The sequence below is a fragment of the Triturus cristatus genome, chromosome 1_1, assembly GCF_964204655.1.
Source record: "Triturus cristatus chromosome 1_1, aTriCri1.1, whole genome shotgun sequence".
Lineage (NCBI taxonomy): Eukaryota > Metazoa > Chordata > Amphibia > Caudata > Salamandridae > Triturus > Triturus cristatus.
Window position 1 is genome coordinate 1,179,248,769 of NC_140579.1, and position 16,439 is coordinate 1,179,265,207.

At 42.5% G+C, this 16,439-nt stretch overlaps 1 protein-coding gene across 8 annotated transcripts in view; it reads left to right on the forward strand.

Moving 5' to 3' along the window:
• LOC146871815 (plasma membrane calcium-transporting ATPase 4-like) overlaps positions 1-16,439 on the forward strand; it is a 1,579,909-nt gene that overhangs the window by 1,308,874 nt on the left and 254,596 nt on the right. For all 8 annotated transcript variants that reach the window (XM_085651731.1, XM_085651670.1, XM_085651690.1 and 5 more), the window contains 4 exons: positions 11,572-11,806; positions 12,110-12,289; positions 14,149-14,236; positions 14,798-14,904. In XM_085651731.1, the coding sequence (XP_085507857.1) occupies positions 11,572-11,806; positions 12,110-12,289; positions 14,149-14,236; positions 14,798-14,904 (610 nt within the window). The remainder of the gene's footprint in view (positions 1-11,571; positions 11,807-12,109; positions 12,290-14,148; positions 14,237-14,797; positions 14,905-16,439) is intronic.

Sequence of the window (16,439 nt, forward strand, 5' to 3'; positions counted from 1 at the left end):
CATGGTGCACAACAACATTGTATATCCCTTGTCAGCCCAGCTGTCAGAGGCCCTCTAGTTTGCACTCTTTCTGGCTCAGAGAGAGTGTACGCTATCCACTGTCAATGGATATTTGGCAGTGTAGTCAGCGTTTCTCTGTCTTCCAGACCATCCTTCCCTGTTCAAGTCCCCTACTTCGATGAGTTTCCTTATAGGGTTGACCAATTTGTATCCCCTGACTCCCCTTCTATTGCCCCAGTGGGACCGAATTCGAATTTTTGATGAGGTTTCCATTTGAGCCCCTTCACAGTTGCCAGTTGCATTTGTTAACTATAAAGACAGTCTTTTTGATTGCCTTTACTTGCGCAAGGTGCCTTTACTTGCGCAAGGTGGGTCAGTGAGTTACAAGCTCTGAATGTTCATTCACCATTCACGTCCTTTTTTCCTGACAAGCTGGTATTCTGAAGCAGGGCTTCCTTCCTTCCAAAAGTAGTTATTCCCTTAAACATGGGCCATTGCATCTAACTCGCATCTTTCTATTCCCTGCCCTATCCCACTTAGGAGGAGGAGCAGTGGTATCTCCTTGATCCTAGGCAGGTGGTTAGTTTTCATCACAACCACACTTAGGACATCAGATCGGATGACCAGCGCTTTAATGGCTGCTTTGGCAGTAGCAAGGTCCAGAATCAGACCGTATCCTGCTGGATCATCTTCTGCATCAAAATGTGCTATACCCTTGTCGAAAAGGAATTGTCTGAGGGAATTGCCACCTATTCCACAAGGGCCAAGTCATTGACTTTTGCTCTAGCGAGATGTGTCCCCTTCACAGATATTTGTAAGGTAGCGACATATGTGATCCTGTATACATTTTCCAAACATTTCGGTTTTGACTCAGAGGTGGGTACGGATGGGCACTTCTCCATATCTGTTCTGCAAAATGTCTTCATCTCCTCATCCATCAGCCCTCCTCCTGGGAAAATATTGTTTGGAAATCTGTTCAACAGGTGAAGAATCTACTGGTAGAAGTATCCATTAGAAGAAAAAGTTACTTACCTTATGAAACACTCTTTCTGGTGGATACCCTATCTACCTGCAGATTCCTCAACAGTCCCACCCACCTCCCCATCTGATGGATGGATGTGCTGGGAAAGTAATACAAAGGTTCCAATTAGAGTTTGGCACTGCACGGTATCTGATCTGTGTTGCTCCATCTGTTCGCCTTCAAGACACAAACCAGCATTAAAAATGCAATAGGTCTCGCCTTTTATTAAGTTAAAGCCATTTGCTTTGCTGCTTAATGGCATTAGCAAAGCAAATGGTTTTAACTTAATCAAAGGCGAGACCTATTGCATTTTCATTGCGGCCTTTGCCACACCCGCACAGTGGTATTTTCTTGCTACTTGTTGGTAAGAACGGAGCCCCCAGTTTAAACTTAGGTCCTGATGAATGCCCTGGACCCGTTCGGGCCTACATGGCAGAAACATGTTGACCATCCACGAGACGGTTAGGGGACACTAAACACCCCACTCACCGTCCTATGTTTTTAGCATCATATAGTTATTGGCCACATTAAAATTTACCTTCTGGTAACTATAATGATTTTTAACTTCACTTTACATCTCACGGGCCCCCACTCCTTAGTTTAGAAGTGCATCCCTGTCTCCAGGTGTATGCCCGCCCTCTATCAAACGAAGGTTTTAGAGGGCGAGGACTGGCCGATGATGAAGCATGACACCAGGTGGTGTGTGAGACCAGTTCGTCACTTTTTGTGAGATGTTCCCACTCACAATGGTTTTATAACTGTAGCAGGGTCTAAACTCACTAGGAGCAGCTCTTTTGTGGTAAACATTTAGTAATGGAGGCCGCTCGCTCCTAGAACCCCACGCCTCCTGTTCCCTCCTCCACACATTGTGGAGTCCTTTTGTGATTACAAAGTCTATGTATGCCCCATATTGAATTGTATTATAAAGCACAGCCTCTCTTCCAGCTAGCATATCGCTTTACCCCAGATCTAGTGACACCAGACTGGGTAATACTGGAGCAATAGCTGTAAAATGACATTGAGGGTACCCAAGTTTTTTTATAGATGTCAAAAATCCAAGACAACTAAATTTTCATACGAATCACAAACCTGATCCTCTTCAGATAAATATTTACGTCAAAAGGGGTGTTGAGCAAATTTGGAAACATGGCATTTGATCTTTTAGAATCCATCTTGCATGGATACCTGGTGAGTTAGGGACACTGCCAGAAATTGAGCGAACAAGACTATGATTTAAAAAAAAACGGTATTCCAATCCCACAGAAACATGCCAAACATGCCTCAGAAAGGTATGTAAATAGTGGCCGAATAACTTCGCCCTTTACAGGGGACTGGGAGAAGCTAGGCCAAAATTCACTTTCTTTAGAATTTTACTGGACTGGCCCTGGTCCCTTAAAGTAATACCGAGCAAACATAGCACCTACATCATACTGTTAGCGCTGTGTCCAGTCAGGGGAGACCTAACCCATATTCTCTGCTACTGTTTTTGTCTTAATACCTTTTGGCAGCACACATGGTGTGCTTTGTAAGACGAGTGACCTTATTATCACCCTCTTATTACCACTAGCAATCTTGCATGACACCGAAAATGTAATGGGGATTACTAACCACAAGAAGAAATGTGTTGATACTGCTTTGGTCGTCAAAACAGTTTGCATCCTCAGACATTGAAAGATGAAACACTATCTACACATGAAAGATATATTGCGACTTTATCAATGATGGCACTGCATGAATGGCTGATTTATAAGTTAAACCACCAGCTACAAATGTGACACCGTATGAATACTCAGCAACACAAAAAAATATTAAACAGTAGTAATAGTAATATATGATGTCTTAATAGCTATAACTTTTGCATGCTTTTTATTTAACAATGTTCAGTTCTGAAAAATATATAGGTTCCTAGTGATACTCTTAATCTACATTGATAAATACGGACTACCTGTACCATCTCTGTAGTTTTTTTATTCTATTTAACTCTAACATACAGGTTTTTTTTTTACTATACCTTAACTTCTCCTTACTGGATAATAAACCTGCTTAAATTTTGATGTATATGATGACTGCATTAGTGACTGCAATGTAAAAACAGTAAAAAAAAAAAAAAAAGGAATTCAAACAAAGAGTTTTCCAAGACAAAGCACTCCGTTAAATACCAGAGAAGACTAGAGACCATCCTGAAATGCTTGTTAGAAAAGTTTAGGGACCCTGTTGCGAACAGAGAGGTCACCACAATGGTGGAGAAGAAATACAATGGTGTGCCAGGAGACCCCATATACATTAGGGGCCTTATGCCACTCTATTCACTAGTGGTCCATTCAACCAGGACATGGGCTTTCGCCAAGGGTACTGGGCCCCCTCCTCTGCCTGATAAGGAGAGCAAGTGAATTGACGCTGCTGGAAAAGGGTTCGATGTGGGTGGGGGCTGCCTTTTTTAGTGATGCTGTTAATGTTAACTGGTTATAGATTGAGCAGCTGATCAAATACCCGACAGAGGCATACATAAATGGAGGAAAAGAGATTGTCAATAAAGGGAAAAATATCTCCAGTGCCAACGTTAGATGAGCCCTGGAAAAATTAACACAAACATCCTCATTCAAAGACATGCCTATCTGAGGGGCTCTGTATTCTGTTCCGAACTTCAGCAACACCTTCTCAGTATCTCATTTGATGGACAACATCTTTTTGGCCCTCAGGTGATAGCATTGCTGGAAAAAAATAACAAAAGGTCACAGCCAAAGCTATAGGGCACTCCTTACAAAGTCTGGCACTTCAGGGTTTTGGAGACAAATCAAAGCAAGAGCTAAGTGAGCAGTCCCCTCCCAATGTCTTCCATACCAACCGCAGCAGTGCTTTCAGGAGGGACAGCCTGCTTAGAACCATTTGAGGTGAGTGTTCTGGAACAGTAGCCATGATAAGGCCAGAGGAGCCCAGGTTAATGCACCTCTGCTTCAAAGCAGTGATCTCCCAAACACACACCCTCAAGGTCGATTATCCACCCACATGTCAGAAGATAGATAAAGTTATATCCTCCCCGATGGGAAGAGATAACTTTGGACAAGTGAATCATTTCCATCATCGCCCACTGATGCTGCCTGAAGTTTATACTACAACACCCATTGTTCCATCATGCTGCAACAACATGAGCCCTGGCTTCTGCAAAAGAAAGTTCAGGCATTAGGAGCAATGGAACCAGTTCCACCACAACAACGGGGATACTTTCTAATACCCAAAATAGCAGAAAGATGAGGCCTGAACTAGACCTCAGGCCGCTCAAGCGCTATATTGTGCCAGAGCACTTCAAAATGACAACTCTATAAACAATAATTCTGCTGCTCTCTGTTGGGGAAAATATGACGACCCTTGGTCTTAATCCCAAATCACCCGGTACACGTACTTCAGATTTGTGGCAAGTGGAAACCAAATATCAATTCAAAGTACCATCCTTAGAAGTGACAACAGCCCCATGGTGTGTTCGCAAAATGGTTAGTGGTGGTTGCAGTGCACCTTCGCCACAATGCTGTAAATGTTTTCCAATACCCAGATGACTGGCAGTATAGAGCAATAGCGGAAAGCAATGTTTCACTTGCACTCAAACAAGCTGTGTCTCTTCTCTGCATATTAGGCTACACAATCTGAATACAGTAACAAGCTAAGCCTACCACAAAGACAAGTGTTGGCCCGTCAAAGGCAGCTTCCCCTTTGCCACACATTGCGTCCTCTGAAAGCGAGAGCAAATTATGAATCTGATGAGAATTATGGCATCTTGTGTTGCAATAGTCCCAAATGCTCATACATCCTCGACATGAGTGTCTCACTAGACAGTGGTTAGGAATTACTGGTCAGTGGGGGGGGGGGGGGGGGGGGGGGGTACAGCGTTAGTGCAGTACAGAGTTCAGCACAAGCTGATGTGGTGGAACAACAAGAACTTGTTGCTGAGCATACCATTCCTTGACCCCCAGTTGAAAGTTACCACCAAAACAGAGTCCTCCCTTACGTGGTGGTAAGCACATTTGAGCCACCTCTCCGTTCAGGGCCTTTGGCCTTCTCAGCAGTACTGCCTGCACATTGATCTTATGGAAGAAATGCCGTTCAGGTAGTGCTCCAAGCGTTTTACAAACTGATGCACATAAGAACTATGCTGATTCGCGGAAACAACATGACCTCTATGTATTACAACCAGAATCTGACATGAATTTAGCCCAGCTGTCCAAGTTAATTCTGACATACTGACATTGTGCCATTAATCATCAAGCCTTTCTCCTAGTGGATCACCTCTCCGGGGTAATCCCTTGTGGACCTGCTCAGTACGGCACATCAACAAGCATATGAATGGCAGATGAACACCCATGCATTCCAAGAATATTTCCTGCACTGGGGGATCCCAGCAGTTGACCTTTTCTTCTCTCACGGATAGACAGTGACTTTGTAGACTTGCACTGCAGGGCACATCAGCAAAACTGTGAGTGGTAGAGGAACGCCAAAGTACTTTAAGAATACTTCCACATCTGGGGGGCCCCGGAAGTCGACCTCTTCTTCACTCACAAGAATGCAAAATGATGAAGCTTCCCTTCCAGGTACCCATGCCCTCAGTTGATGGCCAGGTACTCAGTGGATCAATAGGTAAGGGATAGTTGCCTACGCTATCCCTCCCCTATCCCTGATCTCAAACGTGGTAAGAAAAAAAAATGAGGCAGATGTCTGATGCTCATCCCCATACCACCCACCCTCCCACTTGCGTGAAGTAAATGTGATATTGATTCTTCTGGAGATGTCTGTACATCCCCATGAAAAGATACCTCACCACACAGACCTACTCACACAACATTAAGGTCTGCTGCAACAGCCAAACCTCAACGCACTGAATCTTGTGTTTTGGTACCTGCAGTCTTAGAGCGGGGTGCATTCATCTCCTAGAATACTTTGTGCTCATTCTTAAGGAGGCTCAAAAACCCACTGCAAGCGCTTGTCATGTGGTCAGAAGGAAACTACTATGTCAGTCTTAGTAGCCCTTACAGACATTGCTGCTGCAAGACATCTACTACTTTCATCACCTAGCTTGTGCTGTGGTAGTTTACCTGTAGAATAGACGATACATATAAATACTTAAAATACCGGTTGTTAAAACTTTCATGGAAGGTCTTAAAAGAACTGTTTCATCAAGAACTCCACCAGCCCTTCATGGCACCTCACTATTGTTCCTTACCTGGTTCATGGGTCCGCCTTTTGAGCTTTTACACTTTTTACCATTGCAGTTCCTTACTTGGAAAGTGGCCTTCCGTATTGCAGTCACTTATGGTGAATAAGTGAACCCCACGCCCTAGCAGTGGAGAAGCATTTCATATAACTATGCCTTTGTACATGTTTACCAAACACGGTTTTGAAAACATTCAAGCCTGGCAAATGACTTTGCTCCAAACGTCTTGCTCTATGGCTTGCAAGCCACTGCTTTAGGGAGAAGGGCATTACTTTTCAGTCTGTACAATTATGTAATCTATAGCAGCACATGCTACATACAGAAAATGTTACCTATAGCACTTTGTTTGCAGCTTGTTATGCTGTAGATTCACATGTGCCACTTACATTCATAGATAAGAACTCTTGGTATGCTGTTTGGAACAGTGTAACTTCCTTTCAAATACATATTCACAATACATCAATACACAGACCGTCCTGCTTCGCATCATTTCATCTACTTTCGCTTGCACGTTTGGGGAAAATACAACTTAAGGTAAAGTCTATGTCATTGTGCATTGTGGATTTTACGGAGGGATCATGAGTCACCTCAAAACCAAATCCTCTGCTTCAGAAAAAACAAATTCCATTGTCCGAGCCCAATAGTAGATGGATGAGTCTGTAAAACATGTGATTGTAATGTGCTGTGAAAGTCACCCTTCTGCCCCCTGCTCCCTTCTTTTGTTGTGTAACCTACCAACCATGAGAACTTGCTGTGGCAAAGGATTCCTAGTGCAATCCACTATCTGAAATGACCAGTTGGAATCAGCCTTGCATCTACCTGCCAGCCCTCAAAGATTGGGGGAGAGATGGAATAATCTAGTAAAGTCACACCCTACAGAATAAACGAGCATTCGAAATTTGAATAAAACGTGTACTTTAGCTGGCTTGGGCTTCCTGCCACTGGCCAAAAATAAATGATAAACTAGCTCTTGTGAGCCACTAACTTGTAATTTGTTTGTACAGGTTTGCTAGGATAAGCAACTTGCTGATAACCATTTTCCCCTCCAGGTCCAGCTTCTGAAAGAGAACCTGCAGCTGCACTCTGTTTTGGAAGGAGGAAAGGCTAGGCTGTCCAAGCATGGAATGGAGCAGGTCCTTGGCCAAGAGGCAGACTGCAAAGAAATGAGTTACAGTTTGCCATAGTCTGTCCCAGAAGAGGTTGAATTTATATGTAGATCAAATCCAGGACTTTGAGTGGGTTGTGCCTGCACAATGCACGATTAGCCTGGTGCCTTCAAAATTAACTATTTCCTGCAAAGTCCAGGCCCAGAGAGGGGACATAGTTTTTTGCCATCTCCACTCCAGGTTTTATTGAATTGCTGTGTTGACTAGAGGGCTTGGACCAGATTCCGGACCTCTCTGGATAGTTATCATAGTAGTAAACATCACATGCTGCCAGAAGAAATAACCCAAATTTCCACATGTATTCAAATGACTCTCCTCATGTAACACTGAAAGCACTCATTAATTCCCGTCTATCAACTAAATTATTCCCAAGTGACTAGAACAAACCTAAAGAAGCAGGGATTTTCCCTGAGAGACTGGTGAAACTAGAGACAGTCCGTTGACAGACTGTCAATAGACAGTTCCTGTGTAAATTCATTACAAGGGCAATTCTCTGATCTCTTTCCCGAAAAATAAAACTCTGACAGACAGATGAGTTCAGACCTAGAAGCATTTAGTCAGTATTCATTTGCATTTGGAATAATCTTTAAAACACCATTGGCTCTACTGAGTCACTGCACTATGTCTTCTCAACCTTTTGTCAGCATTTGGAAGTGTAGGCCCCTATTTGTTGGTCTGAAGAGTAAATGATCCAGGCATGGTCCACTGCAAATGAGCACGGTCCTTAGCTGGATAAAATCTTACTTTGTAAACAGTCTAATTGGTGCATTTCCTCTGTTCTGCTCTACACTCACCCTCTCCTCTTCAGTGTATATCTGTCCTCTCGTCTTCTCAACATTTTCATGAATAGCAGTTACATCCAAAATGATGACATGCTGATGTTACAAAACCACTTAAAGTTTCCAAAATAGAAATACTCAGCTCTGGATCATGGTAAAATTATGACTCTCTATCTGCTTGGCCTCCGACGATAGGCCCAACTCCACCCTTTGGTGAAGACCCCCTGCTTGGTCATGGATTCCAGTCTCTCACTCCAAACACAAGTCATCAAAGTGAACAAAGACTCTTTCTACACACTGACAGCACTACTATGTGCCTTTCCATATTTAAACCTCTCACACAAGGTAGTCATAAATAGGTGTAGTGTTGTCTCATCTTGATAAAGCTAATGGTTTCTACGTTGGACTCTCGAGACACCAAATAGGTAAGCCTGAAGAAACTGAGAATGCCAAAGCCAGATACTCCCTAACTCTGAGCAGACACCACCACATCACTTCTGATCTGAATGATGTACACTTGTTGCCAGCTACAAAAAAGTTATAAATCAAAGCCCCACTCATTGTTCACCGTGCAGTCAATAGGACAGGACCAACATTTGTACAATCTAACCTCACCTCAAACTGTTCAGTGGAGAAACCTCTGATCCAGAATAGCTCCGCTCTTGCTTTTTCAAAATGCTGCATTTGTTGCCACTCATTCTAAGTTATGACCTGCAGTCCATCAGTCAGTGAGCTGGGCCCTCAGGAGGGTTGGAAAGTGGTATATTAATGCCATAATCCAATTCAATAAAATCCAGTATAATAACATCCTTTTGTTACAGGTTTAAAATGGGCTGCTTTCTCTTAATGCCAGCATCCAGCGGGAGCTTATTGAGCCCTGCCCATCAGTTTTGATGCAAATAATCTGCTAAGGAGGTCTCACCCCTTTTCTGCCCAAGATTGGATTAATTGGCCCATCTGTATAGCAATCCCACTACAGTAGCTGAAGGAGTTCTTCATATTCTAGAAGTCAGAAGTGTCCTAAGAATTTAGGTCTAACTAAAGATTGGAGAATGTCTGGTCAGCTGTAGTAATTATGGCCCAAGCTGGATGAGATTTCTTACTGCAAAGCAATCGAGCTCTAGATGGATTATTTCTGGTAATCTATGATTAAAGGTTTGGCAGTAAAACCCAAACCTTGGGTTAGAGGATGTGGTATTATGGCCAGAGCTGGCAACTTTAGAACTGGGGAGCCAGGCTTGAATCTCTGTGTCAGCTTAACATCCTGTTATTCTGGACAAATCACTTAACCTCACCCTGCCTAAAAAATGAATGTGACCTTGTTTAATGTAGTTGGTGCTCATGTGAAGCGCTCCAGTACCCTCGAGTTTGCGCTATATAAAACTGCAAAGAAAAGTGAAACAATAAAGCGGAATGTACACCCAGAGATAAACAAGTCCACAAATCTTTGGTTTTTAAAAAAAATATTATTTTATTTAATTTTCATGTGTTGCATAAAATCCATCAAAAGAACATCCAGCCAATGCTTTTTGTTCAAAAACACATTTGAACTTCAGTAAGGCTAAAAACTTAATAAAATATAAAAAAATAAAAAATGAACTTCAGCAAGGCTCTTCTGTTTTAGTTATTATTGTCTCCTGATGCCATAATTTGATACAAGGATATTCATGTTCTTAGACCAAGTCTGGCAAGAACACATGCTCATGAGAAAGACTCGAAAATTGATCCAATATCGAATGGGGTAATAGTGTCCCCCAGTTGATACCTGAATCCGAATCAAAGGTGCACGCTCGCCTCACATCCTCAATGTATCTCCCAAAAAATATCCATAACAGCAGCAAATGCTTGGTTAAGAATTGTGCTTATAGGCAATAATTGCAAGGCTGCTACATAGAAATCTAGTCACATTTTTACACAGCTCTCTTTTCTTGCCCAGATCTCAAAACAGACACCATTGTGGGTCTAGCGGATCTGAAGAACTTGCTTGGGAAGTGATCTTTAACTTCAAGTTCCTCTTTATTTTTTGACATTCGTTGTCGTCTTCTATTTGCTCCTCCATTTTATTGTTTGTGATTATCATTGTAGAGCCTGTGATTCAAAAGGAAAAGTTCCTTGCTTGTAATCCTAGTTATATGAATCTTCATTGAGTCAACCCACGCTCCTCTCTGGCATCTGCAGTGGAATGGCAAGACACCATTCAGTAGGGATCTTCAAGCCTGTCAAGGAGAACTGATTCTGTGGGAAAACTACAAGTACAAAGCATGTTGGGATATGAAAGCTGTTAACTCCTTAAAGGAAAATGATCTATGTTCTCTTCTTTATAAATACTGTCTATCAGGCTACATTCTCCTTCCCACCAATTGGGTTTATTCCAGTGTCTTATATAGCAAGATTGGTGTTGATGCTGTAATGTTGTTTTGTGGACTTTTTTTCTGCAAATTGAATAAAAGCATTTTGAAAAAACGAGCTGCAGATATGCCATTTAGATGTTTCAGCACTTGGAAAATGGCAAAATGTTTCAGTCAGATGGTTTTGTCTACAAGTATTTTGTGATTCCCCGCACACTCATGGGCATATTCTATAACTCCAAGTAGGATTCTTTCAAACCGCACCATGATTACAAGGAAATAACATTACCTTAACTGTTCATTGCAGGTTCTCCTTGTACTGGTTGCCCTCCTTGATGAGTTAGTCTTTGTGATGATTTAGTTCTTTAGGTTCAGCAAATAGTAGTGTTCTTGAAGCTTGATTCTTACCAGTTCTGTTGCTTCCCATTGAGTGTGTAGTAAAGGAGTTGGATCTCAATTGCTCTGGTGATCATTTTGGCCCATGTTTTATTCTTTCTCACTCTCTGAATCACGGATTTCGGGTGATTGGCAAAACGACAGCCAGGCAAATGAAAATAGAACACTTAGCAAGAATGCTGTCAAAAGCAGAACATAGAGACGGGATGGGGCATGAAGAGCACATCCATTTTCTCTTACACAGGAAAGAGTGACTCTGCCAGAAATTGTAGAGATATTAGAAATAGTCCTCCTACAGACTTGGGTAGGACGTTGCTATGCAAGCACTTGAACACCAGAAGATTGTCGGTCTGTGTGAATATATGCAAAATAAGTCTTTAATGGGAATGTTAAGGTGCTAGACTGTCCACACACATTTCCCTCCCAGTAGGTCTGCTTTTTCTCATTCCATTTGACATTTCTAATTAATACTTTATTTGATGTGTGGAAGCACAGAGGATGATTTAGATTAATGTCTGACGTGGGACAGAAGCTATGGCTGTTTTGAGATGCATATTGTAGTGGAGATTTCCAGAAAGATGTCTGTGAAGACTTTCCTATACTTGTTTCATTTAGTGGAGGCATCACTTCTCTCACCTGTCTACCATCTCTTCCTCTGCAGATGCACAAAGATCCTCGACAAGAATGGAGATTTGAACATCTTCAAGGTCAAGGACCGGGATGAAATGGTAAACAAAGTAATTGAGCCCATGGCATGTGATGGGTTAAGGACCATTTGCCTGGCATTTAGAGACTTCCCTGCTGGATCTGCACCTGACTGGGACAGCGAAAATGAGATCTTGTCAGACCTATCCTGCATTGCAGTGGTTGGCATAGAGGATCCTGTCCGGCCAGAGGTATCACTTCACAACAAGCCATATTGTTACCCCTTGCTTACAGTGTTGTTTTAGCGTAACCGTTCCCTCTCTCCTTATCACCTATATTCTCTCTCTCCATTACCACTCTGTCATCCACTCTCTCCACAATATTCTGTTACCTGTTATCCTCCCCGTATTAAATGGCTACTGTCTTTTCTCTCGCCATCTCCTATTCCCTCTTTCTTACTTTATGTCATATCTATTCTGCCACTTTATCTGCCTCGCATGTCCCCTTATGTCCCCTTATGAACCCTTATGAACCTTCACGGATCTTCCTTACAGGTTCCTGATGCTATTGTGAAGTGCCAGCGTGCAGGTATAACGGTACGAATGGTGACTGGTGACAACATTAACACCGCCCGTGCCATTGCGACAAAGTGTGGAATTCTGCTACCAGGGGAGGACTTTCTCTGTCTTGAGGGCAAGGAATTTAACCGACTAATCCGAAACGAAAAGGGGGAGGTAAGATTCAACTGTCTTACGGGTTCAAATAAGCTGAGGGGCTGAAGTGCCTTAAGAACCGCAGCGCATAGGTAACTGTTGGAGAAAGTCATACCGACTGCCAAAATGTTTTCTGTCTACAAGAGGGTCATAACCTTTGCAAAACAAATCAACAGGTATTGATGATTGCTCTGAGGGGATTAGAAGAGGCGAGCTGTCTTGGGTGAAGGCTGTGTACTGTGCTGCTCCCGATCTCTGTTTGCTTTGAGTTTAATGTACATCTACAAGGATTGTGGTTTGTCTTGCTACGTTCTTTTGTGTATAATATATGTATACAGTGCAAGATCTCTAATGTGCTCTTTAGTTCACAAAGAAGCAAGCCATTTAATGTAGATAGGCTGCTGCAAGTTTACCAATTATATTTAAATGTGGGGGGATTGATTGTAGTGAAGTAGGATAGAAGAATCACTTGAATGTGCTTGGTTCTCATTTCCACGTAGGAATTTTTCTCCCTACACTCCTGCACTACGTATTTCCCTTTTGCCCCCTTCTCCAAATTTGATCTAGCCCCCTTATCATACAGCTGTCCCTCTCCAGTCTTCTGTCTCAAGGCCCCTTCTTCTTCCCCTTTTTCTGTCTCGGCTAGGCAGCGCTTGCGCTGTCTCTCTGAGACATACTGTAATCAGGATATGGGCATAAAGCTCCGCCCACTTTCTGCCCATTTTTTAATTGGCTCCTGTCCATGTCCTTTGTAAATGGTGGCTTTTCATTGGTCAATAGGCTTAGTAGTCCCTCCTTAGTACTGCCCATGAGGACACCGCTGTTACATGTGTTGTTACTCCCTAGGTTTTAATTACAGCCTCAAGGCACTATTTTCTTAAAAGGCTTCAGGCAGGACACACTCTTGGCCCTAAGCTAGATTGGCAGTGGTTACTTCACTCACTAGAACATCTCACATTTATATGAGACCATCTATAAATTTCCCTTCATCAGCTCCACACAGAGTACAACCTAATCCGAAATTAATGTACTTATTCTTTTGTCACATTTCAAAGCTACTAATTGTATATATGGACATAGCTATTTGAATGTACTCTTAGTACTGTCTTGCATGCAATGCATTATGGATAGGGTGGATTTACCATATCTTCTGCAGGGTGCAGTACCATATGTGACCAAAAGAGGCCCCCTTTTGGCAACATGGATAGGTAAAAAACATTGCCATTTAAAATGCCAATAACTCCAACTTTGTAGACATGCAGTGCTGGTGCCTTGCTCACTAGGAACCTGTAGGAGCAGCTTGATTTACTGCACCTAGACATGCAGTGCTGGTGCCTTGCTCACTAGGGACCTGTAGGAGCAGCTTGCGTTACTGCACCTAGACAAGCTGTGCTGGTTCCTGGCTCACTAGGGACCTCTAGGAGCAGCTTGTGGTACTGTACTGAGACATACAATGCTGGTTCCTGGCTCACCAAGCAAGCATTTGCAGTGCACTAGGTTTCGCATTACTGAAAGTATGTGCTCACTAGGAACCTCTAGGAGCAGCTTGCAGTACTGCACCAAGACATGCAGTGCTGGTTCCTGACTCACTAGTGACCTCTAGGAGCAGCTTGGGGTACTGCACTGTAGCATACAATGCTGGTTCCTAGCTCACTATGCAAGCATTTGCCATGCACTAGGTCCCGTATTACTGAAAGTATGAGCTATTGGCGTTGCATTATTATTTGCAATGCCAATATCTCAAACTATCAGTAGTGCGAGACGTATTGCGTTGCAAATGCTTGTTCCTCTTGCATATACGTCCCCTTCTCTATCACACAGTTTAGTTTTGGATTTGAGCATATCACCAATTCTCGCTTTGTTGTGTACATTTGCCACAGGTGGAGCAGGAAAAGCTGGATAAAGTGTGGCCCAGATTGCGCGTCCTAGCCCGCTCTTCACCCACAGATAAGCATACTCTGGTTAAAGGTAAGAAACTCCTCATGCTGGCCACTGCAGCAGCTTCGCACTAAGTCATAACACAGATGTAGTCTCCCTTTCTTCATCCTTCAGCTTAATGAACTATTCTAGAAGCTCACAGAACAGTCAGGAAAGGCAAAGGCCCTGATAAAAATATAGGAGCGAAGCAATCAAAATGACAAACTCAAGTCACCTTGATTTACCATACTTTATGATCAAAAGTCCATGATTGTAAGACCAATGTGAAAATCAAAAAATTCCAGCCAAGCGAGGCTTATTCCAAGAAGATGTTTCTCTTAAAACTGGTTTTATTAGCTGAGAAGTATGGCATCAAAAGTGTTGCTGTTTATTCGGGACAGGACCGGTTCCTCGTTTTGGGTGACAATTTGAACGGTTACTAAGGAGTATCCCTTTGTAATGGGTATCGGAAGAAGTGTTTACATTTCCTGCTTCTTTCTGGCTCTGCCTACTGCTTAATGGTTTGAGGGGGGCGAGTCAAAGCATGTATAATAATTTCAGTGGAGTTTAGGATGCAACATTTCTAAATAAACCAATTTGTCTGTGTTACAGGGATCATTGACAGCACTGTGGGAGAAACTCGGCAGGTTGTGGCTGTGACAGGAGATGGTACCAATGATGGGCCAGCCCTGAAGAAAGCAGATGTCGGATTTGCTATGGTATGACTCTCTTAAGTCATCCTCTGCAGTTAAGCTTATTACCAGCTCTTTCAAGGTCTCCATTTTGCAGGCCTGCTGTGATGATATTGTCAGCATCTTTTAATGATTAAGGCCCAGATGATAGTGCTCTGGTATATGGCGACATTTTTTCTGCAACCAGTAAATACCAATAGTCCAAAGTGCCATGTCAACTGGGTGTAGTGAATCCATCATATTTATAGTTTTCTTCTTAAAATGATGAATTACTTTGCATGTCTCTGTATTTACTGTGCATTTTCCCTCTGATATATTTCAGCAGGTTTGATGTGAAGAAATTTACCAGGTGAAAATTGGATGTTGCGAACTTTACCGCACATCTCAAAAGTGCAATAGCCCGGCAAACAGGCATTTGCACACTGACCAGAATGTAACAGTCTACTGAGACTCAGTCCCATAATTCGAATAATATACAGAAATATACAGAAGGGTAACAAAGAATAACAGGGATCTTTTTCACCAGAGGCTTCTGAGTGACATCACAAAGAAAATGAAAGGAAAACTTGAGTTGCCTGTGTTGTGACTCAGAAGTACAATGCGAAAAAAATTCCCATTATTTACTTTCTGCACCTCTATAATTATGTTACGTAAGGTCGTTAAAATTATCTGTCCCGGCTTTCAGCTGCTACTCAATTTCAAATGGTAAAAATAAAAATTCCTACCTCCCTCTGTGCCAAATCCTTCTCCCCACCCTTCCTTAACTATGCTGTCAGCTCGCTGTCTGAGCAGACACAGCTCTGCACTTGCAGCTCTCAGAGAGCCCTCTTAGAGGAGCCAGGCATTCCTGAATGACATAGCAACAGTAAGAGACAATTTTTGTTTTGGATTTCCTTCTCTGTGTTTAGCTTATATTGTCCAGTTGACTACCTCTAGATAGGCTGAAGTGAAATGTTATAAAGATTTGATTGTCATTCCTGGAGTCAAGTTGACCTTCAATTACATCTGGGGCAGATTTACTTCTCTTGTTCGAAAACAGTATGATGATTTCCAATTTATCAATCTCATTGAGACCACAGCTAGGACGTGACATGACTTTACATATAAAAGCGGCAGATATCTATCATTGGCTCTAATTCAATTTGCTGTAGTGACTGTCTTAAACAAGTTTGTGTATTATTATAAAACCTGTATGTTCAAGGCATGTGTGCTGTAGATTGAGGAGGGTTTGGACATTTCTGTTCAACCCCTAAAAGAAGAGAAAGGATGCTGCAACTAGTCCACTGCACATTCCCATCTTACTCCACCTATACCACAATCAACACCTCCTCCACCACCTCACTCACCACAATTATCTGAAAACGGTAGCATGTCTCCTCAATCAACAGTAGAGGATGATCAGGACATTCCAGATAACACACAACTAGGGGATTCCTGGGATGATTATAAATTGACCTTCATGCTGACACTGATCCTGATTTATATCCTAGCCGTTCATCATTACCTGATGATGAATTAGATTATCAGGATCTCATAGCTAGAGCAGCCACTTTTCATCAGGT